Genomic DNA, 27,720 nt, shown 5'->3' on the forward strand with positions numbered 1-27,720 from the left:
TTGATTCCTCTATGTGGTTCTTCAGGGTTGATTCCTCTAACTCTGTAGTCCTTCAAGGTTGATTCCTCTAACTCTGTAGTCCTTCAGGTTTGATTCCTCTAACTCTGTAGTCCTTCAGGATTGATTCCTCTAACTCTGTAGTCCTTCAGGTTTGATTCCTCTATGTGGTTCTTCAGGGTTGATTCCTCTAACTCTGTAGTCCTTCAAGGTTGATTCCTCTAACTCTGTAGTCCTTCAGGTTTGATTCCTCTATGTGGTTCTTCAGGGTTGATTCCTCTAACTCTGTAGTCCTTCAAGGTTGATTCCTCTAACTCTGTAGTCCTTCAGGTTTGATTCCTCTATGTGGTTCTTCAGGGTTGATTCCTCTAACTCTGTAGTCCTTCAAGGTTGATTCCTCTAACTCTGTAGTCCTTCAGGTTTGATTCCTCTAACTCTGTAGTCCTTCAGGATTGATTCCTCTAACTCTGTAGTCCTTCAGGTTTGATTCCTCTATGTGGTTCTTCAGGGTTGATTCCTCTAACTCTGTAGTCCTTCAAGGTTGATTCCTCTAACTCTGTAGTCCTTCAGGTTTGATTCCTCTATGTGGTTCTTCAGGGTTGATTCCTCTCACTATGTGGTTCTTCAGGGTTGATTCCTCTCACTATGTAGTCCTTCAGGCTTGATTCCTCTAACTCTGTAGTCCTTCAGGATTGATTCCTCTAACTATGTAGTCCTTCGGGGTTGATTCCTCTAACTATGTAGTCCTTCAGGCTTGATTCCTCTAACTCTGTAGTCCTTCAGGGTTGATTCCTCTAACTCTGTAGTCCTTCAGGATTGATTCCTCTAACTCTGTAGTCCTTCAGGATTGATTCCTCTAACTCTGTAGTCCTTCAGGATTGATTCCTCTAACTCTGTAGTCCTTCAGGGTTGATTCCTCTAACTCTGTAGTCCTTCAGGATTGATTCCTCTAACTTTGTAGTCCTTCGGGGTTGATTCCTCCAACTATGTAGTCCTTCAGGCTTGATTCTTCTAACTCTGTAGTCCTTCAGGATTGATTCCTCTAACTCTGTAGTCCTTCAGGATTGATTCCTCTAACTCTGTAGTCCTTCAGGATTGATTCCTCTAACTCTGTAGTCCTTCAGGGTTGATTCCTCTAACTCTGTAGTCCTTCAGGATTGATTCCTCTAACTCTGTAGTCCTTCAGGATTGATTCCTCTAACTCTGTAGTCCTTCAGGGTTGATTCCTCTAACTATGTAGTCCTTCAGGCTTGATTCCTCTAACTCTGTAGTCCTTCGGGGTTGATTCCTCTAACTCTGTAGTCCTTCAGGATTAATTCCTCTAACTATGTGGTTCTTCAGGGTTGATTCCTCTAACTATGTAGTTCTTCAGGGTTTATTCCTCTTACTATTTAGTCTTTCAGGGTTGATTCCTCAAACTACAGTTGAAGTCGGAAGTTTACAAACACTGGGGTTGGAGTCATTAAAAATCGTTTTTCAACCACTCCCCAAATTTCTTGTTAACAAACTATAGTTTTGGCAAGTCGGTTAGGACATCTACTTTGTGCATGAAACAAGTCATTTTTACAAAAATTGTTTACAGATTATTTCACTTTTAATTCACTCTGTATCACAATTCCAGTGGGTCAGTAGTTTACATACACTAAGTTGACTGTGACTTTATTAAACAGCTTGGAAAATTCCATAAAATTATGTCATGGCTTTAGAAGCTTCTGATAGGCTAATTGACATAATTTGAGTCGATTGGAGGTGTACCTGTGGATGTATTTCAAGGCCTACCTTCAAACTCAGTGCCTCTTTGCTTGACATCATGCGAAAATCAAGACCCCAGAAAAGAAATTGTAGACCTCCACAAGTCTGGTTCATCCTTGGGAGCAATTTCCAAACGCCTGAAGTTGCCACGTTCATCTTTACAAACAATGGTACGCAAGTATAAACACCATGGGACCATGCAGACGACATACTGCTCAGAAAGAGACGCGTTCTGTCTCCTAGAGATGAACATACTTTTGTGCGAAAGTGCAAATCAATCCCAGAACAACAGCAAAGAACATCTTCTTGTGAAGATGCTGGAGGAAACAGGTACAAATGTATCTATATCCACAGTAAAACGAGTCCTATATCAACATAACCTGAAATGCCACTCAGCAATGAAGAAGCCACTGCTCCAAAACTGCCATAAAAAAGCCAGAATACGGTTTGCAACTGCACATGGGGACAAAGATCGTACTTTTTGGAGAAATGTCCTCTGGTCTGATGAAACAAAAATAGAACTGTTTGGCCATAATGACGATCGTTATGTTTGGAGGGTAAAGGGGGAGGCTTGCAAGCCGAAGAACACCATCCTAACTGCGAAGCACGGGGTTGGCAGCATCATCATGTTGTGGGGGTGCTTTGCTGCAGGAGGGACTGGTACACATCACAAAATAGATGGCATGATGAGGACGGAAAATTACGTGGATATTTTGAAGCAACATCTCAAGACATCAGTCAGGAAGTTAAAGCTTGGACATACTGGGCATACTTCCAAAGCTGTGGCAAAATGGCTTAAGGACAACGAAGTCAAGGTATTGGAGTGGCCATCACAAAGCTCTGACCTCAATCCTATAGAATATTTGTGGGCAGAACTGAAACAGCGTGTGTGAGCAAGGAGGCCTACACACCAGACTCAGTTACACCAGCTCTGTCAGGAGGAATGAGCCAAAATTCACCCAATTTATTGTGGGAAGCTTGTGGAAGGCTACCCGAAACATTTGAGCAAAGTTAAACAATTTAAAGGCAATGCTACCAAATACTAATTGAGTGTATGTAAACTTCTAACCCACTGGGAATGTGATGAAAGAAATACAAGTTGAAAAAAGTAATTCTCTCTAATATTATTCTGACATTTCACATTCTTAAAATAAAGTGGTGATCCTAACTGACCTAAGACAGGGAATTTTTACTCTGATTAAATGTCAGGAATTGTGAAAAACTGAGTTTAAATATGTTTGGCTAAGGTGTATGTAAACTTCCGACTTCAACTGTAATCTTTCAGGGTTGATGGTAGTGGTGTTTTTTGATGGAGTATGTGTTTAGCATCCTATGGCTAACCTTGCGTATGTGTGCAAGGGGCTGGCAGCCTTCCAGTCAGGGTTTCTGCTTTCAGCTTGCGATGCACACACACGCACACATACACACACCAGTCAGGTCTCTGCAGTCAGGTCTCTGCAGTCAGGTCTCTGCAGTCATGTCTCTGCAGCGTCTGATGCGGTTGGTTGGAGCTAGGACGTATTATGTTCATGTTCACCATACCAGCGTACCAGCATACCAGAGTATGACATTATGTAAAGCTTTAATTTGATAAAAACAAACCATACATACAGTGCCTTGCGAAAGTATTCGGCCCCCTTGAACTTTGCGACCTTTTGCCATATTTCAGGCTTCAAACATAAAGATATAAAACTGTATTTTTTTTGTGAAGAATCAACAACAAGTGGGACACAATCATGAAGTGGAACAACATTTATTGGATATTTCAAACTTTTTTAACAAATCAAAAACTGACAAATTGGGTGTGCAAAATTATTCAGCCCCTTTACTTTCAGTGCAGCAAACTCTCTCCAGAAGTTCAGTGAGGATCTCTGAATGATCCAATGTTGACCTAAATGACTAATGATGATAAATACAATCCACCTGTGTGTAAATCAAGTCTCCGTATAAATGCACCTACACTGTGATAGTCTCAGAGGTCCGTTAAAAGCGCAGAGAGCATCATGAAGAACAAGGAACACACCAGGCAGGTCCGAGATACTGTTGTGAAGAAGTTTAAAGCCGGATTTGGATACAAAAAGATTTCCCAAGCTTTAAACATCCCAAGGAGCACTGTGCAAGCGATAATATTGAAATGGAATGAGAATCAGACCACTGCAAATCTACCAAGACCTGGCCGTCCTTCTAAACTTTCAGCTCACACAAGGAGAATACTGATCAGAGATGCAGCCAAGAGGCCCATGATCACTCTGGATGAACTGCAGAGATCTACAGCTGAGGTGGGAGACTCTGTCCATAGGATAACAATCAGTCGTATATTGCACAAATCTGGCCTTTATGGAAGAGTGGCAAGAAGAAAGCAATTTCTTAAAGATATCCATAAAAAGTGTTTTTTAAAGTCACCTGGGAGACACACCAAACATGTGGAAGAAGGTGCTCTGGTCAGATGAAACCAAAATTGAACTTTTTGGCAACAATGCAAAACGTTATGTTTGACGTAAAAGCAACACAGCTCATCACTCTGAACACACCATCCCCACTGTCAAACATGGTGGTGGCAGCATCATGGTTTGGGCCTGCTTTTCTTCAGCAGGGACAGGGAAGATGGTTAAAATTGATGGGAAGATGGATGGAGCCAAATACAGGACCATTCTGGAAGAAAACCTGATGGAGTCTGCAAAAGACCTGAGACTGGGACGGAGATTTGTCTTCCAACAAGACAATGATCCAAAACATAAAGCAAAATCTACAATGGAATGGTTCAAAAATAAACATATCCAGGTGTTAGAATGGCCAAGTCAAAGTCCAGACCTGAATCCAATCGAGAATCTGTGGAAAGAACTGAAAACTGCTGTTCACAAATGCTCTCCAACCAACCTCACTGAGCTCAAGCTGTTTTGCAAGGAGGAATGGGAAAAAAATTCAGTCTCTCGATGTGCAAAACCGATAGAGACATATCCCAAACGACTTACAGCTGTAATCGCAGTAAAAGGTGGCGCTACAAAGTATTAACTTAAGGGGGCTGAATAATTTTGCATGCCCAATTTTTCAGTTTTTGATTTGTTAAAAAAGTTTAAAATATCCAATAAATGTTGTTCCACTTCATGATTGTGTCCCACTTGTTGTTGATTCTTCACAAAAAAATACAGTTTTATATCTTTATGTTTGAAGCCTGAAATGTGGCAAAAGGTCGCAAAGTTCAAGGGGGCCGAATACTTTCGCAAGGCACTGTATTAGGGTAGACTACTGAGAATTTGGGATACAGAGGGTTCACTCGTATTTGGGCTTAAGCTCTCACTTATCCCTTTATACATTTTGATGTTGTAGCAGCTCTCACTTTAATCTTCTCTGGTGAGGGGAGTATAAGTGATTTCTCTGTGTACAGGTTAGGATAAGTAATATCTGATTTTCCCTGAGTAATACTCAAAGCATAGACTAGTGATGAAGCACATCATAGGAATAAGACAAGACATTTTTTTTCTTGCTTTACACTCATATGTACCCCATTTGTACTCCAAACAACCAGGTATGGCTGCCAGATATATCAGTTACATCTCCACAAAACACACCCACACATGACATCAGACAGGCAGATATCAAAATCTCTACGGGTGAAAAGTTACAACCCCATAAGTGATGACGAGAAGTGAAGTTATTTGGAAATCCTGATGAAAATATGTTCCTTCTCTCTGAAGTATCCAGGTTGTGTTTGTGTAGAGGTCAGAAATATTTCCTAGTGCTGCCTATCCCAGGTGGTGGTAGGCTGACTCGCTGTGCTCATCACACCTCCATTCAAACACTATTTGAATTCATTTTAGATACGCTAGTGCAATGGAACCAATAGAATATTTGCAAAACCGCAAACTCCAGCCTTCTGTCACTCCAGGCAGGCTAAAGCAAAAGCTCACAGTATTTGAAATATTTGCAGTAGTATTTGAACCCAGGTCTGGTGTTTCTCTCATCTGTATGGACAACTGTTACCTCTTATCCACGTGATACATCTGAACAGGCCTGTAGTGTGCGTGTGCGTCTGCGTGTGTGAGAGAACCAGAACCAACGGGCCTGTAACAAGCCTATATGGCAGGAGGACAGATGAGTCAGAGAGAGAGATAGGAGAAACAGCTGTGGAGGCGAACAGGCTTTGTTTAGAGAGAGACATGTCTGCATAGGCCTCTCCCAGATTCCTATTCCACATTCCCAGATTCGAGAGAAAGTCTTACTTGAATGTCCACATTGACGTGTCGAAGAGGGGTCCTAGAGTTGTCTCTGAATTCTTAGCATTCATGTGATGACTTTCTTTACCCAGTACGAGAGGACATAATCGAAAAAGACCACCAGCTGTGATTAGGCCTTGTCCTGCCTGCTTGATCAATTGTTTCTAAATGTCAAGTGAATGTTGCATTTGGAGGGGATTAGTGATGATTAAATAAATATTTGGACCAGTGGTGATTTAATCAGCTCTGACTCCATAGAGCAGTTGTTCCCAAACCTTTTATTGTCCCGTACCCCTTCAAACATTCAACCTCCATCTGCGTACCCCCTCTAGCACCAGGGTCAGCGCACTCTCAAATGTTATTTTTTGCCTTCATTGTAAGCCTGCACACACACACAATACAATACATTTATTAAACAATAGAATGAGTGTGAGTTTTTGTCATATCCCGGCTCGTGGGAAGTGACAAAGAGCTCTTATAGGGCCAGGGCACAAATAATAATATAATAATAATCAATCATTTTGCTCTTTATTTAGCCATCTTACATATAAAACCTTATTTGTTCATCAGAAATTATGAATAACTCGCCACAGGTTAATGAGAAGGATGTGCTTGAAAGGATGCACATAACTCTGCAATGTTGTGAAGTATTGGAGAGAGCCTCAGTCTTAAATCATTTCCCACACACAGTCTGTGCTTGTATTTAGTTTTCATGCTAGTGAGGGCTGAGAATCCACTCTCACATAGGTACGTGGTTGCAAAGGCCATCAGTGTCTTAACAGAGCGATTTGCAAAGGCAGGAAATCCAGAAATTTGGCAGTGGCTTCTGATTAAATTACATTTTCATAGAACCGCTTGTTGCAATTTTGATGAGGCTCTCTAGTTCAGATATCGGTAAGTGGACTGGAGGCAGGGCATGAAAGGATAACGAATCCAGTTGTTTGTGTCGTCCGTTTTGGGAAAGTACCTGTGTAATTACACACCCAGCTCACTCAGGTGCTTCGCTATATCACATTTGACATTGTCCGTAAGCTTGAGTTCATTTGCATACAAAAAATAATACAATGATGGAAAGACCTTAGTGTTTTCCTTGTTAATGCAGACAGAACCATAGCCTCAATTTTGTCCCACACCTTGAATATAGTTGAGGAGAGTCCCCGTAATCCTAGATTCAGATCATTCAGGATTTCTTTTTTTCCCACCTTTATTTAACCAGGTTAGCCAGTTGAGAACAAGTTCTCATTTACAACTGCGACCTGGCCAAGAAAGAGCAAAGCAGTGCGACAAAAACAATAACACAGAGTTGCACACGGGATAAACAAACGTACAGTCAATAACACAATAGAACAATCTGTATACAGTGTGTGCAAATGAAGTAAGGAGGTAAGGCAATAAATAGGCTGCTCTGACAGCTGATGCTTACAGTTAGTGAGGGAGATATGAGTCTCCAGCTTCAGTGATTGTTGCAGTTCGTTCCAGTCATTGGCAGCAGAGAACTGGAAGAAACGGCGGCCAAAGGAAGTGTTGGGTTTGGGGATGACCAGTGAAATATACCTGCTGGAGCGCGTGCTACAGATGGGTGTTGCTATGGTGACCAGTGAGCTGAGATAAGGCGGAGCTTTACCTAGCAAAGACTTATAGTTGACCTGGAGCCAGTGGGTTTGGTGACGAATGTGTAGCGAGGACCAGCCAACGAGAGCATACAGGTCTCAGTGGTGGGTAGTATATGGGGCTTTGGTGACAAATCGGATGGCACTGTGATTGACTGCATCCAATTTGCTGAGTAGAGTGTTGGAAGCTATCACCCAGATAGGCCAGTTGTTTGAGAAACTCATCATGCAGACGTAAAAATGATGGTCAGTAAAGAAAACTTTAAGCTCGTCTCTCAATTGAAAATAAAACGTATCAAAACTTTGCCACTTTTCCATGGTTGCTTCCCATATCATTGCATAATGCAGAACCTACATAAGAGTACAGTGGTCTTGCTAGAGTGTCCAAAATGTCTTTCAAGCTGTCAGGCATTCCCTTGGCAGCAAGAGCCTCTTGGTGGATGCTGCAGTGTACCCAAGTGGTGTCGGGAGGAACTGCTTGCACGCGTATTACCACTCCACTATGTCTCCCTGTCATGGCTTTTGTGCCATCAGAACAGATACCAACACATCTTGACCAAATCCATTTGATGTCAAACATGTCCAGTACTTAAAACATATCCTCTCATGTTGTCCTGGTTTCCAGTGGTTTGCAGAAGAGGATGTCTTCCTTAATTGATGCCCCATAAACATAACGGACATATACTAGGAGCTGTACCAGGCCCACCAAGTCTGTTAACTCATCCAGCTGTAATGCATGTAATTAACTGGCTTATATGCGAAGCAGTAATTGTTTCAAAACATCTCCTGCCATTTCATTGATGCGTCCTGAAACAGTGTTGTTTGATGAAGGCATTGTCTGTGTCGTTTTTTGGGACTTTTCCCCCAGCATTGTGCCAGCCATATCCGCGACAGCAGGAAGAATGAAGTCCTCCACAATAGTATGGGCTTGCCTGTCCTAGCCACTCTGTAGCTCACCATATAAGATGCTTCTAGCCCCTTCTTATTAATGGCATCTGTTGCTTTTATTTACATTACATTTACATTTAAGTCATTTAGCAGACGCTCTTATCCAGAGCGACTTACTTTTATATATGTCTTACTACTCGAAAGTCGTCTTTATTCTCGCTCAAAAAACACCCATGGCTTATTTTTCAAATGGTCTTGTTTCGTTTCTAAATGTGCGCAAGAGTGAAGGTTTCCTGCGAAAGAGTAGCGGTTAATGTGATTGGATGTTAATTATTTGAGAAGACTACCTGTATTTGACATTGTGTTATGTCGCTGAACACTAGATGGTTTCATTTTATTTTTGGCAGTGAAACGAGGCTACTCGGGCGAGAATAAAACCTCACCCAAATGTTGGAAAACATGAATGTACTGTTTGAAAATGTGAAGATAAAAAAAAATATATGTAAATAAAACACTACTTTCTCCCACTCCTCTGTTCCAGGTCATTCTGGTATCTGCCAATAAGCTCACACGCTACATCGAGCCCTGTCAGCTTACTGATGAGTTTGGGGGAAGTCTGGTGTACGATCACATAGACTGGGTGAACAAAAGACTGGTAATTCACCATTGCAATACATCCCCAATGTGACTGTACAATTATTGTTTAAAGCACCACATTTGATTTGGAAATGTTTTGCAACTCGGATAATAATGGCTTTGGATGAGATCAAAGACATTTATGATTTGACAGATTACTTGCTTATAAAGTTAATGTACATATTACCAATGTTTACATCAACACCATAACAATACAGACAAATGCAAACAAATACCACCAACCTTGGTTGTGTGGCAATAAAGTATATTGCATCTTGTACGTCAAAATCAGCCTCATAGTTTGAGGAAGGTAAGTTCAAGTTGAGTTCCTCTCTGCCTGTGTCCATATTTGCATTATGGTTTGTATGACACACAACTTACGAAGGTGTTTTCCTTCTCAGGTCTTTGAAAAGTTTACCAAGGAGTCCTCTTCCCTGCTGGATGAGCTGGTGGTCATCAATGACAGTGAGAAAAGCAGCCAGTTGGACAAAGAAAGGTATTTATTTGAAAAACTCGTTGACATTTGTTTGTTTTCTTTAAAAGTGCCCAATGATTGAGGAATTGTTTGTGGCAGTGGAATTGCAGCACATTATATTGTTTATGTATGACATGTTTATTTAGGCCAGTAAATATATTGCTTTCTTATCTTTCTCTCAGGCCACCAGATTGTAACTTCCTACCATCGTTGGATCCTGAAACAGTTCTACAAACTGGTAATTATTGTACTTTTGTGCAAACTTCTCAATACCAGTAGCCAAGCAAGTAGTGTTGTGTGGTTCTAAACCAGGTTGGGCTCTGTTAAGTTTAATGGGATGCGAGAATGTTAACCACCATGTTTAGCAGTGCACTCCGCCAGCAGAGAACACGTTTCCACTCGGCTAAAACCTTCAGTAAACTGACTCCTAGGGTACGTCTCAAATGGCAGTCTATTCCCTATGGCCCTGTTGAAAAGTAGTGCAATCTAGTGTGCGGTTTCAGGCCTAGTGGTGAGCAGTGTGTTACTTGAACGGTTTTACTACAATGAAAATATTTACTGAGACAGCTCTGGTAGAGAGAGGGAGGCCAGAGCTGGGCTGTGTCCCAAATAGCACCGTATTCCCTTTATAGTGCAGTACTTTTGACCAGGACCCATAGGTGCACTATAAAGGGAATAAGGTGCCATATTGGACGCAGCCCTGGAAGGCCAATACATAGCAGAGCTGTCCCAATGAAAGGAGCTTTGTCTGGGAGTTGTGGAATGGACAGTCAGCTCAACGTGTCTCTGGTACCGTGCTTGCCACAGAAGAACTCACTCTGTATGGGTCCTAAGTGGCACCCTATTATCTACATAGTGCACTACTTTTGACCAGAAACCTATGGGCCCTTTTCAAATGTTGTGCATTATATAGAGAATAGTGTACAATTTGTTCTCTTTCTCTCTCTCTCTCTGAGCAAATGCCAAGCGTGCACTCTCTCTCGCTTTCTCTCCCTCTCTGTCTGTCTGTCTGTCTGTCTCTCTCTCTCTCTCTCTCTCTCTCTCTCTCTCTCTCTCTCTCTCTCTCTCTCTCTATATATATATATATATATACTGCTCAAAAAAATAAAGGGAACACTTAAACAACACAATGTAACTCCAAGTCAATCACTCTTCTGTGAAATCAAACTGTCCACTTAGGAAGCAACACTGATTGACAATACATTTCACATGCTGTTGTGCAAATGAAATAGACAACAGGTGGAAAATATAGGCAATTAGCAAGACACCCCCAATAAAGGAGTGGTTCTGCAGGTGGTGACCACAGATCACTTCTCAGTTCCTATGCTTCCTGGCTGATGTTTTGGTCACTTTTGAATGCTGGCGGTGCTTTCACTCTAGTGGTAGCATGAGACGGAGTCTACAACCCACACAAGTGGCTCAGGTAGTGCAGCTCATCCAGGATGGCACATCAATGCGAGATGTGGCAAGAAGGTTTGCTGTGTCTGTCAGCGTAGTGTCCAGAGCATGGAGGCGCTACCAGGAGACATGCAAGTACATCAGGAGATGTGGAGGAGGCCGTAGGAGGGCAACAACCCAGCAGCAGGACCGCTACCTCTGCCTTTGTGCAAGGAGGAGCAGGAGGAGCACTGCCAGAGCCCTGCAAAATGACCTCCAGCAGGCCACAAATGTGCATGTGTCTGCTCAAACGGTCAGAAACAGACTCCATGAGGGTGGTATGAGGGCCCGACGTCCACAGGTGGGGGTTGTGCTTACAGCCCAACACCGTGCAGGATGTTTGGCATTTGCCAGAGAACACCAAGATTGGCAAATTCGCCACTGGCGCCCTGTGCTCTTCACAGATGAAAGCAGGTTCACACTGAGCACATGTGACAGACGTGACAGAGTCTGGAGACGCCGTGGAGAACGTTCTCCAGCATGACCGGTTTGGCGGTGGGTCAGTCATGGTGTGGGGTGGCATTTCTTTGAGGGGCAGCACAGCCCTCCATGTGCTCGTCAGAGGTAGCCTGACTGCCATTAGGTACCGAGATGAGATCCTCAGACCCCTTGTGAGACCATATGCTGGTGCGGTTGGCCCTGGGTTCCTCCTAATGTAAGACAATGCTAGACCTCATGTGGCTGGAGTGTGTCAGCAGTTCCTGCAAGTGGAAGGCATGCTATGGACTGACCCGCCCGTTCCCCAGACCTGAATCCAATTGAGCACATCTGGGACATCATGTCTCGCTCCATCCACCAACGCCACGTTGCACCACAGACTGTCCAGGAGTTGGCGGATGCTTTAGTCCAGGTCTGGGAGGAGATCCCTCAGGAGACCATCCGCCACCTCATCAGGAGCATGCCCAGGCATTGTAGGGAGGTCATACAGGCACGTGGAGGCCACACACACTACTGAGCCTCATTTTGACTTGTTTTAAGGACATTATATCAAAGTTGGATCAGCCTGTAGTGTGGTTTTCCACTTTAATTTTGAGTGTGACTCCACATCCTGACCTCCATGGGTTGATAAATTTGATTTCCATTGATCATTTTTGTGTGATTTTGTTGTCAGCACATTCAACTATGTAAAGAAAAAAGTATTTAATAAGAATATTTCATTCATTCAGATCTTGGATGTGTTATTTTTGTGTTCCCTTTATTTTATTGAGCAGTATATATATATATATATATATATATATATATATATATATATATCTACTGCTCAAAAAATATATCCCTCTCTCTCTATTTCTGTGTCTCGCTCCCTCTCTCTGTGTCTCTCTGTGTCTCACTGTGTCTCTCTGTCTCTCTCTCTCTGTCTCTATCTCTCTCTCTGTGTCATTGTCTCTGTCTCTCTCTCTGTCTCTCTGTGTCTCTGTCTCTGTCTCTCTTTCTCTGTGTCTCTCTCTCTCTTTCTCTCTCTGAGTGAATGCCATTCATAATGAATACAGAAAGGGCTTGGGCTGCCGTGCCAGTGTTTGTGCAGTTGTGTTGTTACAGGCACCACAGAGAGGCTAGGGGATACAGCATGAGATATAATAAGAGCATGTATATGATATGAAAATAATTCTCTGTCCTATTTGTTGTGTGCCTTTGTCAAGGAATGGACTTGGAAGGCTTTCCGGATGTTTTTGATGTTGGCATTATGAATAAATGAATAGCTATTTTTCTCCTGAAGTACTTCTGGACAACAATGTACATCTATATATTTTGTAACTTAATGGATGACAACTAGGGATGTGCTGCTTGTCGTCCACATTGTACACACTCCTACCTCTTGCTCTGTTTCCAGTGTTTCCCATATATACATTTAGCAGCGGGGGATAAATCATGGCCGCCACAAAAAAATACAAATGAATTCAATTAAGTTAACATTGGAAAAAAGAAATTGTTATAATAAACCTAAACGACTTAAACCAGATATAAAGAATGGAGAAAAGATAATGGAGCTATACATTTTTCTTTGAGAACTAACAACTACCAAAATAAAAACTAGACAGTCAGGGAGAATCTAAAATTCAAAAAATGTCATGGCATGGGGCCCCGATTGATTTTGTGATAATGTTTGAGTCACTTAGATAGCATAAGAACAAGGCATAAGCCATGACAAAATGTGTATAATTTAAGGACATTTGTTTTAAAACTGAAAATGTTCTCTCAGCCCCATGGCAAAATGTGTAGAATTGCAGGAAATTTACTTTGAAACTGCATTTTTTCTCTCAGACCCATGTCAAAATATGTAGACTTGCAGGAAACTAGATTTAAAACATGAAAATGTTCTCTCTGTCCCATGGCAAAATGTGTTGAATTGCAAAACCCTCCCCCCCCCGCACTTTGCTTTACATCATAATAACTTAATGAAATGGATGAGCGGAGAGAATATTCAATAGCTCCCACACACTCTTTTTCTCACTCCCTCTTTCTCTCACTCTCTTTCTCCCTCTCCCCCTCTCCTGCTTTCTTTCTCCCACTCTTACCCCTGTATCACCTCACTCCCTCTCTCTCTCTGTCATTCATTATCTCTCCCACTGTCACTATCATTCCCCCTCTGATCATACACACCACTCTCCCCAGGCCATGAGTTGTTGTCGGAGCTGCAGCAGCGGAGGTTTAACGGGGCAGAGGGAGGTGGTGTGGCCTGGTCCCCCATGGATGATGAGCTACTGGCCCAGCCACAGGTACAATGGAATAGAATAACTTTATATTTCCCAGAGGGAACTTCAGTTGTGTCAAGTCAGATAAGATGTAAAAATATATAGTAAACATATAACAGCAAAATTCACACATAACATACAAATACTATATACAATACATACAAAGACTATATGCAAGGTAAGTAAATGTTCAATTATTTCAGGTCATGAAACTGCTGGACTCACTCAGAGAACAATACACCAAGTACCAGGAGGTGTGTCGCCAACGCAGCAAACGATCCCAGCTGGAGGATATACAGACCAAGGTCATGCAGGTACTGCACACACACTGCCCTATATCACATCACACACACACATATGCACGCACAGAGATGCGAAAACACACACTATTCACACACTGCACACACACACTATGACATCGTCAACACCAACCCACTGACAAGCCTACACACACTACCCTAATGGATCCAAAACACCAGCGTAGTGAAAGACTGAGGGCAGGATTCAAACAAACGGATATTTCAGACATCGCACTGCCTTGACTTAGGCCCAATGCCATTAACAACAGCAGACCAGTGACCAGACTGAAGGAGAAGTATAGAGTAGGGCTGCTCTTTTTTCCATTGTCTTTTGCACTTTGTTTCAGAGAGGTTTAAAAGCTATACACACACAGGATTTTATGAGGATTAGTTCACCAGACATCCAGAGAAAGACCCAGTGGTTGTAATTCTCAGGAACTAGGGAATGTGATGCTTCAAATAAAATAAAATCAAATTTATTTATATAGCCCTTCGTACATCAGCTGATATCTCAAAGTGCTGTACAGAAACCCAGCCTAAAACCCCAAACAGCAAACAATGCAGGTGTAAAAGCACGGTGGCTAGGAAAAACTCCCTAGAAAGGCCAAAACCTAGGAAGAAACCTAGAGAGGAACCGGGCTATGTGGGGTGGCCAGTCCTCTTCTGGCTGTGCCGGGTAGAGATTGTAACAGAACATGACCAAGATGTTCAAATGTTCATAAATGACCAGCATGGTCAAATAATAATAAGGCAGAACAGTTGAAACTGGAGCAGCAGCACAGTCAGGTGGACTGGGGACAGCAAGGAGCCATCATGTCAGGTAGTCCTGGGGCACGGTCCTAGGGCTCAGGTCCTCCGAGAGAGAGAAAGAAAGAGAGAATTAGAGAGAGCATATGTGGGGTGGCCAGTCCTCTTCTGGCTGTGCCGGGTGGAGATTATAACAGAACGTGGCCAAGATGTTCAAATGTTCATAAATGACCAGCATGGTTGAATAATAGTAAGGCAGAATTGTATCCCTTCAATGGAACTAGGCAATGGAACTTAATTTTCAATTGAAGCCTTGCCTTCTTCAGTGTATTCAAAGCCAGACCCTGGTGATAAATTGTCTGACTGTCCCTGTAACCGACTCATATTAAAGCCTTTTCGGTTAGGTCTTCTCGTTCCAAAGTCAGCGTTACATACCACTGAATGGAAAAGCTAACTTCCCAAAGACTGTTGACTTCAAGTCTCTGGCGGGGATACTCATCAGTCGACACACACACACACACCCTCAGCACACATGGCCTTCATCCCAGCACACTTCTTCCTTGGCACTACCTAATTTCCTGTCTGTAACCATGAAGGGCAAACGCCTTTTCTCCCATTGGCCAATAGATTGAACTCTACTTTAGCGTCTAAAACAGTGGTTCTCAACCTTTTTTGGTCACTGAATCCACAATCACATATTTCTCTGACAGAAGTACCCTCTCATTTGCAACTGACCATTAGACCTATTTTCTTATGAGTCTTCTCAATGTAGGCTATCCCCTGTGGATAGGCCTGGTGCCTCAGGGATACAATTTTGAATGTTTTACAGTGCAAAGCAGATGATATTGGATGATAAAACTGTACCAATGAGGAAGTGAGCAGATGATGAGATGTGTTCCATGGAATGGACGGATTCTGTTTTAGATTTGACAGATTCTAGATTCTAAGGGAATGAGCTGTCTGTTGCTATGGTGATGAAGATGTTGTTCAGTAGGCAGTAGTCTAGGAACATATAGAGAAGGAGCTGCCAGATTCGTCATAATAGCCTGGAAGTAAAACATTGAATACATGGAGAATGGTGGGAAAAAAAATAAAATGTAAATGTATTTTTGTAAGGGCCATGGTCACCATTCAATTATTACATAAAATATATATATGTCACTGTAGTGGGGAGCTATTTTATATTTTTTTCACAGGTCCATTATCTTCCGATTTACGTCTTATAGCAACCAGTGGAGGCTCCTGAGAGGAAGGGAAGGACCATCCTCCTCAGTGAATCATAAAAAAACATTTTAAAATTCTGCCTTTTTAGATAAAACTATTCTAAATTTATTCACATCACCAAATATTGTATTAAAATACACTGTTTTGCAATAAGGTCTACAGTAGCCTCAGCAGCACTGTAGGGTAGCGCCATGGTGTAGCTGGAGGACAGATAGCTTCTGTACTCCTCTGGGTACATTGATTTCAATAAAAAACCTAGGAGGCTCATGGTTCTCAAGCCCCTTCCATAGACTTACACAGTAATTATGACAGCTTTAGGAGGACTTCCTCCAGCCTAGCAGAACTCTTGCAGCATGAACTGACACGATGTCCACCCAATCAAAGGATCAGAGAATTAATCTGGTACTAAAAGCATAAGCTAGAGCTAGCTAGCACTTTATAAATGTGGTGAGTAGTTGACTCAAAGAGAGAGAAATAAAATAGTTGAACAGTTTTTGAAAAAATGTATGTCTTCCAAAATTATGAAGAAGCAAGAGAGAGAGAGAGATATAGCTATATTTGGTTGTATTTAAAAATAATTTAAAAAAACTTTCACTTAGCTAGCAAATGCAGCTAGGTAGTTTAGCCTACTCAAACACCCGGCTCAAACAGAGAGAGATGCAATGTTAGCTAGCTGGCTATGGCTATCCAACACTGGAGCTCTTCCAAGTCATGGTAAGCTTTTGGTTTTATTCATTTATTGCCCTCTGGGTGTAACTGCTAAACTGCATTCTGATTGAAAACTGTACTGCATGATTTTAGTGGGTTTACTAACGTGTTAATTCTAGGATTTCTTGTTGACTATGACGTGACAACGATGAAGGATGTGTGTAGTCCTCAGAGGTCATTATATGAAGGTTTGGCTAGGAAAGGTTTTTTCGCTGGCCACAGACAGCTGATATGTTGTACACTGAAGTCCACAAGTGAAAAATTGAGAGGAGGAGAGCACGTAGATTGTTGTGAGATAGAACTCTATATACAATGAGCAAAGTGATCATGCTGTTTTAATGTGGCTGCTATGAAAGTAAACTCTTTGCGTGTGATCAGGGGTGTATTCATTTTGCCAATTCTGTTGAAAAACGTTTCTTAAATGGTAGCAAACGGAACAAAACGGGGATAAACATACAGTGGCAAGAAAAAGTATGTGAACCCTTTGGAATTACCTGGATTTCATAAATTAGTCATAACATTTGATCTGATCTTCATCTCAGTCACAACAATAGACAAACACAGTGTGCTTAAACTATTGACTCACACATTATTGTATTTTTCTTGTTTATATAGAATACATTTTTTAAACATTCACAGTGTAGGTTGGAAAAAGTATTTGAACCCCTAGGCTAATGACTTTTCCAAAAGCTAACCTAGAGTTCAATCAATGAGACGAGATTGGAGATGTTGGTTAGAGCTGCCCTTTCCTATAAAAACCACTCATAACATTTGAGTTTGCTATTCACAAGAAGCATTGCCTGATGTGAACCAAGCCTCGAACCAAAGAGATCTCAGAAGACCTAAGATTAAGAATTGTTGACTTGCATAAAGCTTCCCAGGGTTACAAAAGTATCTCTAAAAGCCTTGATGTTCATCAGTCCACGGGACGACAAATTATCTTTAAATGGAGAAAGTTCAGCACTTTTGCTACTCCCCTAGGAGTGGCCAACCTGAAAGGATGACTGCAAGAGCACATTGCAGAATGCTTAATGAGGTTAAGAAGAATCCTAGTGTCAGCTAAAGACATACAGAAATCTGTGGAACATACTAACATCTCTGTTGACGAGTATACGATACATAAAACGCTAAACAAGAATGGTGTTCATGGGAGGACACCACGGAAGAAGCCACTGCTGTCCGTGTATTCAATGGCTTCCATTTCACATTTGTCTCCCAATGTGGCTAGTTCCTGGGGTATTGTATGTTCCTAGGCAGCAGTAGGATTAGTTTGGCTTGGGGAGTTTGGCCTAGTTCTTATCTGCTGGGAGTAAAGATGCTGTGTAGTGAGTGGGGGAGTAGTTTTGAAGCTGTATTGCTCCAAGCTCTGTAGGAGACAGGCGGTAGAATTGCCTCACCAAGCTAAAAGCGGATGCAGAAAAAAATCGCTCTATCTAACTCAACACACTGAACCATTTCATCACTCCTCTTACACAGTACAGTGGATTCTAAACACCTCTTTTTGATCCTCTGTAAATGCTGCTTTAATATATTTGAACCAGATGTTGAATTAGATTGATCATGTTATTCCCTTATCAATATTTACTTTATAGGTAACTTGGCAAGCCCTTGTTCTGTGCTGACACATGGTACACTATTTGTCTCATAAGACTTTATAAATGTTCATACATGCTTTATAGTGATTATACCTTCTGGTTTTAAGTACCCCATTTTAACAGAAACAAAGAAGTACCCCATTTAACCCACACTGATTTAAATGTGTTCCAACCAATAAGAGACCTCACAGATACCTGAAGGTATTTGATTGGTGGGCCTGGGGGGGAAGTGATAAAGCATTTGTTAATGATTGTGTCCAATCATCGACCTCACAGATGCCTGGAAGGTATTTGATTGGTTGGTCCTGGGGTGTGTGTCCGTGATTCATGAAGCGTGTGCTAATGGGGTCTTTCTCTTCCTTGTTGCTATGCAGGTTGTGAATTGGCTGGAGGGGCCTGGCACAGAGCAGCTCCGAACACAATGGGGGATCGGAGATTCCATCAGGGCCTCCCAGGCCCTGCAGCAGAAACATGAGGAGATAGAGAGCCAGCACAGCGTAAGGACAGAATAACACAACACACATTCCAGACACAAAACTACAAACACAACTCAATACAACACGACACGACACAGCTTGCCAACAGCACAAATGTATTTACATCACTCCTTTTTCAATGTTCATAATTACAGAGATGAGAAGAGGTGGGGAGATAGCTGCTAGTTCTGTGTGTGCCTCTCTTCTTGCTTTCTCTCTCTCTGCAGAAGAAGACTTGTCTTTGGGTCATCTTGAAGATCCCAATAATTAGATCACCAAATATGATTAGTTTGGATTGTTAGGGAGAGTATGTTAGCTGCCAGGAGATTTACTGTATTGTATTTTTATAGATCATTAATCTCTGGTCTGAGGAGCACAGATAAAGCACTACTTGACAAAAATATGGGGGACAAACAAGTTAAGTAAATAAGGTTCAGTGTGTACATCTGGAAAAAGCTTGTTTGATTTCACTTACAAAACAGACAGAGTTTGAAGCACAAATTAGAGCTTGCGCTTAACTTTTCCTCCCTGGATGTAGTATTGTCCTGCTCTTAGTCGTGGGCAGACAGGCCAGGCCAGGAAGTGACTGCAGCAGCTGCAGCTGTTGGGTGTAACTAATGTTTCCCCTGGCTGGGTTTACATAAAAGACCCTGGTGAATCATTGCTCTGGGCCAAAGTGTGCCCTGGTGACCGAAACAGAGAGTACCAGCCAGGAGAATGAAAGGCTAAAGCCAGAGTTAGGTCAAAGCTAAAGATTGATGGTTAGGCTAAGGCGTGGTGTTGTCTCCAAGATCCTTCAGCAGGTGGCGCTATTGATCTGAAATGTATAAGTGTTCAAGGTAATAACTATACCACAGAAACACTTCACTACAGCGTTCAACTCAATTACTGTACAGTAGGTTTGAACAGCTTTGATACAGAAACATCTTTAGTGTGTGGTTCTTCTTTGTATTGAGCTTCTCTATGATAAACTGGCGTTTATATCAGAAAGAGTTTTCCTGCTTTCTAGCCAAAGCCAGAGGGCCACAATGGAAATAAGTTGCGAAACATTGTGTAACTTGTGTGGCTGAATTGTGTTTCTAATTTGTGAAATCCAACCCAAATGTATGTATTATTGGGTGTGTATTCACAGGAGTGGTTTGCAGTGTACGTAGAGCTGAACCAGCAGATAGCAGCGTTGCTGAGTGCTGGAGACGAGGAGGACCTAGTGGAGTTAAAGGGTCTTCAGCAGCAGCTCAGTGATGTCTGTTACAGACAGGCCAGCCAACTGGAGTCCAGACAAAACGTACTGCAGTCAGCACATGAGTTCCACGGCACAGCACAGGACGTATGTATCATTGATTGATTGATTTTGAATGGATCATTACAAAATACGTATAAAGCAAAGAACAAGAACTACAGTGACTCCTACTCTAAATCACAAAGTCAATCCCTAGGCCCTTGTGTAGATCTTTGAGGATTTGATAGGTGTAAGCAATATGGCCACAATCAGAGGGCAAAATGGAGCTCCAACCACCCATATTGCTTACACTTATCCAGTCATCTGATCTACATACTGTTAGTGCCTAGGGTTGAAGGGATAGGGGTCATAATATACTGAAAAAAATACAATTTCAAAGATTTTACTGAGTTACAGTTCATATAAAGAAATCAGTCATTTGAAATAAATAAATTAGGCCTTAATCTATGGATTTCACATGACTAGGAATACAGATATGCATCTGTTGGTCACAGATACCTGGAAAAAAGGTAGGGGTGGATCAGAATGCCAGTCAGTATCTGGTATGACCACCATTTGCCTCATGCGAGTTGATCAGGCTATTGATTGTGGCCTGTGGAATGTTGTCCCACTCCACTTCAATGGCAGTGTGAAGTTGCTGGATATTGATGGGAACTGGAACACGCTGTCATACATGTTGATTCAGAGCATACCCAAACATGCTCAATGGGTGACATGTCTGGTGAGTATGCAAGCCATGGAAGAACTGGGACATTTTCAGCTTTCAGGAATTGTGTACAGATCCTTGCGACATGGGGCTGTGCATTATCATGCTGAAACATGAGGTGATGGCAGTGGATGAATGGCACGACAATGGGCCTCAGTATCTCATCACGGTATCTCTGCATTCAAATTGCCATTGATAAAATGCAATCGTGTTCGTTGTCCATGGCTTATGTTCGTTGTCCGTAGCTTAACCCACCATGAGGCACTCTGTTCACAATGTTGACATCAGCAAACCGCTCGACCACATGGCGCCATCACCTGCCATCTGCCCAGTACAGTCGGAACCGGATTTCATCTGTGAAGAGCACACTTCTCCAGCATGCCAGTGGCCATCGAGGGTGAGCATTTGCCCACTGAAGTCTGTTGCGATGCCGAACTGCATTCAGGTCAAAATTCCTCAGTTGTGCAAACCCACAGATTCATCAGCTGTCCAGGTGGCTGGTCTCAGACGATCCAGGTGAAGAAGCCAGATGTGGAAGTCCTGGGCTGGTATAGTTACATGTGGTCTGCGGTTGTGAGGCTGGTTGGATGTACTGCCAAATTCTCAAAAATGACGTTGAAGGCGGCTAATAGTAAAGAAATTAACATTCAATTATCTGGCAACAGCTCTGGTGGCATTCCTATAGTCAGCATGCCAATTGCACACTCCCTCAATTTGAGACATCCTTGGCATTGTGTTTTAGAGTGACCTTTTATTGCACATTTTAGAGTGGCCCTTTATTGTCCCCAACACAAGGTGCACCTGTGTAGTGATCATGCTGTTTAATCAGCTTCTTGATATGCCACACCTGTCAGATGGATGGATTAGCTTGGCAAAGGAGTAATGCTCACTAACAGGGATGGAAACAAGTTTGTGCAAAGATATTGAAAGAAATAAGCTTTTTGTGCATATGGAACATTTCTGGTATCTTTTATTGCAGATCATGAAGCATGGGACCAACACTTTACATGTTGTGTTTGTATTTTTGTTCAGTGTAGTATAGACTACTAACTGTTTGGCCTAGAGCTCTTTGTTGGCTTTGTAATAACGCCCCAGTTTACCCTCCCAGCTGTCCCAGCAACTGGATGGTCTACTGGGCATGCTCTGTGCCGATGTGGCGCCTGCTGACGGGGCTGCCATCCAACAAACACTCAAACACCTCGAGGAGAAACTCAAGAGCGTTGGTAAGCACAATTAAATGTATTATTCACTGTTATTTTTTTGTTATATGATAGCAAGCCTTCAATAGATAACTGCAGAGTAGAATTAAAACATTGATATTGAGAAAGGTATTTGTGCTGAAACATTGACAGTATTAACTATATCCCCTCTTCTTGTATTTTTTTCTAATGGATAACTGCAAGAATAATATTTTACATTTGAAATTACTTTCAGTAGTGTTAGTTGAGTAATTCATGAGTATTATTTGATGTGTATTTCTGTCCAGAGGGAGCCCTGGTAGGCCTGAGGGAGAAAGGCCAGGTCCTGATGGATCAGATGTCCAACCAGACTTCCTGGTCCTATGGGAAAGACGTGCCCATCGATAACAAAGACAACGTTGATCACATCCAAGGTGTCATGGAGGACCTGCAGCTCCGGAAACAAAGGTTTGCTCAGATTTATTTTCAGTCTTTTTTTGATGATGTAAGGCCGCAGGCCTCAAAATGATACTGGAGTTGTTTACAAAGGTTCCACGAGTCAAGCGATTTCTGGAGTTTTGGCCGTTGTTTTACATTTTTATTTTATTTTTACCTTTATTTAACTAGGCAAGTCAGTTAAGAACGAATTCTTATTTTCAATGACCGCCTAGGAACAGTGGGTTAACTGCCTGTTCAGGGGCAGAACGACAGATTTGTATGGTCCTTCTGTAGCTCAGTTGGTAGAGCATGGCGCTTGTAACGCCAGGGTAGTGGGTTCGATCCCCGGGACCACCCATACGTAGAATGTATGCACACATGACTGTAAGTAGCTTTGGATAAAAGCGTCTGCTAAATGGCATATATTATTATTATATTATTACCTTGTCAGCTCGGGGGTTTGAACTTGCAACCTTCCGGTTACTAGTCCAACGTTCTAACCACTAGGGTACCCTGCCGCCCCGTTGTCACGGAACTTGTCATGGAAATGGCTTTTGTCATGTTTTAAAATAGTTTTGGTCCTGTTTAGATGTGAGGACATGGTGGATGTCAGGAGACTGAAGATGCTTCAGATGGTCCAGCTGTTCAAGTGTGAGGAAGATGCATCACAAGTCAGTAGATGGGCTTCCTTCTGTTCATCCCTGTTTTTTGTTTTTTTGTTTGACCTCTGTTGGTTCTGGACTGCAAACTTAAGTGTGTTGTTATTATTGACATGTTGTTGTTGACATGTTGTTATTGTTGTTGACAATACCTTGTAAACCCCAGCTCATGTCACTGTGTTAACTCTCAGGCGGTGGAGTGGCTGGGTGAGCTCCTCGATGCTCTTCTAAAGACACACATCAGACTAGGGGACGACTCACAGGAAACCAAAGTGCTGCTGGAGAAACACAAGAAGTTTGTGGATGTTGCACAGGTACGTACTACAAGAGCAGAGTTCAGACAGCTTGAGGAAGACTGAGGGGTTCTCTCTCTCCCGCTCTTGTCCCTCCCTCAATTGTTGTGTCTGCCCCCTCCTCTCTCTCTGTCTCTTTTCTCTCTCCATGTCTTTCAAAGGGAAATAGTGGGGGAAGGGGAGAGTTGGGTAAGTTGAGCCACCCTTGTGTCTAGAAAACCATACACAAAGTTAATAAATTGACAAATTATTTAGGAAGAGGTCATAATTTCATGGAGACTGTCAAGGAAAAAACCACATGGAAAAACAGGTAAGCAAGTTAGGTCCAAAAAAACGGATTTTCACCAAGTCAAATTAACGCTTGTATCTAAACCAAAGTAGATCATTGTAAGATTGTTCCATACATCAGTTGGGGTCTCTATAAGATTCAGTATGCGGCCCTAAACCTAGCATGAAAGTGCAATGGTAGCTGTGTGGGTGGGCTAATATTGTAGAATAATAGTGAAGAGATCACAACTATGAAATAACACATATGGAATCAGGTAGTAACCAAAAAAGTGTTAAACAAATCAAAATATATTTTATATTTGAGATTCTTTAAAGTAGCCACCCTTTGCCTTGATGACAGCTTTGCACACTCTTGGAATTCTCTCAACCAGCTTCATGAGATAGTCACCTGGAATACATTTCAATTAACAGGTGTGCCTTGTTAATTTGTGGAATTTCTTTCCTTCTTAATGTGTTTGAGCCAATCAGTTGTGTTGTGATAAGGTAGGGTTGGTATACAGAAGATAGTCCTTTTTGGTAAAAGACCAAGTCCATATTATTGCAAGAACAGCTCAAATAAGCAAAGAGAAACGACAGTCCATCATTACTTTTTTTTCATTACTGTCAGTCAATCTGGAAAAGGTCAAGAACTTTGAAAGTTTCTTCAAGTGCAGTTCCAAAAACCCTCAAGCTCTCATGAGGACCACCACAGGAAAGGAAGACCCAGGGTTACCTCTGCTGCAGAGGATAGGTTCATTGGAGTTACCAGCCTAAAAAATTGCAGTCCAACTAAATGCTTCACAGAGTTCAAGTAATAGACACAACTCAACATCAACTGTTCAGAGGAGACTGCAAGAATCAGGCCTTCATGGGTGAATTGCTGCAGAGACACCATTACTTAAGGACACCAATAAGAAGAAGAGAGTTGCTTGGGCCAAAAAACACAAGCAATGGACATTAGACTTGTGGAAATCTGTTGGAGTGCTGTGTCAGGTGACTTGGCCTGCACAATCACCCCACCTCAAACCAATTGAGATGGTTTGGGATGAGTTGGACTGCAGAGTGAAGGAAAAGCTGGCAACAAGTGCTCAGAATATGTGGGAACTCCTTCAAGACTGTTGGAAAAGCATTCCAGGTTGAGAGAATGCCAAGAGTGTGCAAAACTGTCATCAAGGCAAAGGATGGATACTTTGAAGGATCTGAAATCTAAAATATATTTTGATTTGTTTAACACTTTTATGGATACTACATGATTCCATATGTGTTATTTCATCATTTTGATGTCTTCACTATTTGTCTACAATAAAGAAAATAGTAAAGTTTTGACTGGTACTGTATATAGATTTCTTTGTTATAGAAGAGTACTATATTTCCCTTGACGGAGTGATGCTGAATGTAATAAATGGCTCAACTTACCCCACTGCCCCCTACTAGGTACTAGGTCTTGTGTTAACCTGGCTCTCTCTTTCTGTGTCCAGAGCACCTATGACTACGGCCGTCAGCTGCTCCAGGCGACGGTGGTGTTGTGTCAGTCTCTACGGTGCTCCACGCGCTCCTCTGGTGACACCCTGCCACGCCTTAACCGGGTCTGGAAACAGTTTACTGTCACCACTGAGGAGAGGGTCCATCGGCTGGAGATGGCCTGCTCCTTTCACACCGCAGCTGAGAAGGTAGGAAAAGAATGACAGTTATGAAAATGAAACCTTATATTATCGGGAAGATGTTAATATATTATTGAATTACCTTTGTGACAGCCAAATAATACACCTTCTTATTAGCAAATATTGCAAAGGATTTGTCTTCTTTGTGCTCTAGTCAGTGAGCCCTGTTGTTTGGAAGTGTTGAATTATTGGGATATTCATGTATGCCACTTAACAGATACTTATCTAATGTGACTAACAGTTCAGTGAGTACGTACTTTTTTGTTGATGGTCCTCTTCTGTTTCCATTCCCTCCTGTCTCCTCCATCCCAGGTGCTGGTCCAAGCCAGCCCAGACCAGTGTGATCTCCCAGTCGAGGTGGAGCAGGAGACCTATGAGGAGGTGGAGACTGTGGGGAAGGCTCTACTGGACAGACTCACTGTCCCTGTTATATTCCCAGACGGGTAAGAAACAATGGACATTTCACACTGAGACATGCCTGGCTTTACCAAGATGCTAGATCTAATGATGCATGCCATTTTGATCATGGACTGTCAATCCTTGTATCCATAGCCCAACCTATGACCCTGCTGAGTCCTTCTGCCCCTTTTGTCCCCCCTTCAGGAGCGAGCAGTACTTTGGCAGTCCTGGAGACATGGCGTCCTCTGCTGAACACATCCGGGACAAGATGAAGCTGGTGGAGGACAGGAAACTGACTCTGCACGAGGAAGATGAAGAGGATGAAGACATTGAGCAGCTACCGTATCAGCAGCTACAGTATGAGCAGATACATGACCAGGATGAAGAGCTACACAATGATGAAGAACTACAAGATGACCAGGAACTACATGATGAAGAACTACAGGATGTAGACAATGAACTACAAGATGGGGAGGAACTAGAACTGGAGAACGAGACGGACACTTAGGAATGCTAATGGAAGCTCTTATAACAGCTTGCCTGGTCCCAGATCAGTTTGTGCTGTCTTGCCAAATCCTATGGCCATTGGCGTGAAAATAACCATAGCAGTTGACAAGAGAGCATAAACAGATCTGGGGCCAGTCTGCAGAACTATAACAGCAGCAACTAGCAGTCCACCAGACATTGAGGACAGGAAAGGACACCTCTGACCTTCGACATTAAGCCTACACAGCACCTGACCATCCAGATCTCTAGAATCCCGTTAATCTCCTGGTGTGACAGCATTCCTTCCATCTCTGTTGTACTCTGCCTCGTCCAGCCATATTAATTTACCAATAGCAGTTAAAGATAGAATATGGTCCTCTAGGATCCACTTACATTGCTTACAGTACATGACATGGAGAAGAGAGGAGAGGAGGAGGGAAACAAAAGAAAGAAACTGAAAGCACTGACTGGAATGAAGTCTGAAATGGACTATTTCCCTTAAAGCTTTACCTTGCCTGTCGCTTGTCCCTCTGAATTTGTGTTCACGCTGATCTTGGCCTAGGGGTTGTTTTAACCCAGGGTTAAGGTTAGGCCTGGGTTAAGAACACGTAGTGTGAAAGGCCCTGAAGACAGGGAACTCAAGCTTTTACATGGTTCTACTAAACCCTCTAGAGTGTACAGAAAGCAAAGCACCATCTGTCTCTCTCCTTGTATTTACCTTACCGGTGCTTTAGAGTTTCTAGGCCATTCTCTTTCTTGTCAAACTGCCTTGTTTGACTATGTTATATTTTCCCTGTTGTTGTTTTGTTTGCAATACTTTCAAGTGGTTTCTGGAAGAAGAAAAACAAGTGTAAAGGGCTGTGCCAATATGTAAATCTATTCTCATTCCCAATGCCTTTGAATTTGGCACTAACATCCCAGCCCACTGTTTCTGGTATAGACGGACTGTTGTATATTACGAGGATGGATGGGTGCAGTCAACCAGTCACTTGTGTGCATCAAGTTAAAATGTCTAATCAGACCTTTGTTATAAACCTAGTTTAGAGTGGTAGATCCAAGGCTTTGTTTTTATTCATAAAATGTGATATGAGAATTATGCTTCATCTCTTCATAATTGTCATTCTAATGTATACATACAGTACATACGCCTTTTGCATCGTGAGGCATGCTATTGAAATATTGATTCTGTATTTATTTTGTTTTGTATATTGGTATTTTACATACCAGTCAAAGACATAATGCTTGTGGAGATTTTAGGTTTGCGAGGCTAATCGTGTATTTCTTGAAAACCTGGGTCCTGCGAAATAAACAAGCAAACATTTGAAAGATTTCTTTGATATAATGTAGTTATTTGTCTTTTGATTCATAAGCATTGTCTTACAAGACATGGTATTAAATATGATATTTGAAGGTTTTCAATAAAGCTGCCCAGTTGTCAGATTAAATAGGATATTTTAAGGGTTTCAATAAAGCAGCCACGCATTCACATATCTTCAAGGTGTGTACTCACAGTAGCCGCTGGGTGGTGCAGATTAGACTGAGCTATGAAAAACATGTTACCTCAAGAACAGCTCCTCATCAATAAAGAGTATGGGCATCATAAAATAACCTTCACTAATAATGGCATAAACCATTCACACCT

General features: G+C 42.2%; 1 protein-coding gene across 2 annotated transcripts in view; it reads left to right on the forward strand.

Moving 5' to 3' along the window:
- Positions 1 to 27,408, forward strand: part of LOC124047052 (SEC14 domain and spectrin repeat-containing protein 1) — a 54,048-nt gene extending 26,640 nt beyond the window's left edge. The window contains exons 7-20 of one of the 2 annotated variants that reach the window (XM_046367769.1): positions 9,003 to 9,116; positions 9,499 to 9,593; positions 9,755 to 9,810; positions 13,623 to 13,726; positions 13,906 to 14,016; positions 18,650 to 18,772; positions 19,884 to 20,078; positions 21,806 to 21,920; positions 22,184 to 22,343; positions 22,903 to 22,984; positions 23,164 to 23,286; positions 25,011 to 25,202; positions 25,506 to 25,636; positions 25,797 to 27,408. In XM_046367769.1, the coding sequence (XP_046223725.1) occupies positions 9,003 to 9,116; positions 9,499 to 9,593; positions 9,755 to 9,810; positions 13,623 to 13,726; positions 13,906 to 14,016; positions 18,650 to 18,772; positions 19,884 to 20,078; positions 21,806 to 21,920; positions 22,184 to 22,343; positions 22,903 to 22,984; positions 23,164 to 23,286; positions 25,011 to 25,202; positions 25,506 to 25,636; positions 25,797 to 26,100 (1,905 nt within the window). In that variant the 3' untranslated portion in view covers positions 26,101 to 27,408. The remainder of the gene's footprint in view (positions 1 to 9,002; positions 9,117 to 9,498; positions 9,594 to 9,754; positions 9,811 to 13,622; positions 13,727 to 13,905; positions 14,017 to 18,649; positions 18,773 to 19,883; positions 20,079 to 21,805; positions 21,921 to 22,183; positions 22,344 to 22,902; positions 22,985 to 23,163; positions 23,287 to 25,010; positions 25,203 to 25,505; positions 25,637 to 25,796) is intronic. The other variant, XM_046367770.1, reaches the window with a different exon arrangement.
- The last annotated feature ends 312 nt before the right edge of the window (positions 27,409 to 27,720 follow it).

This window comes from Oncorhynchus gorbuscha, linkage group LG01 (assembly GCF_021184085.1).
Source record: "Oncorhynchus gorbuscha isolate QuinsamMale2020 ecotype Even-year linkage group LG01, OgorEven_v1.0, whole genome shotgun sequence".
Lineage (NCBI taxonomy): Eukaryota > Metazoa > Chordata > Actinopteri > Salmoniformes > Salmonidae > Oncorhynchus > Oncorhynchus gorbuscha.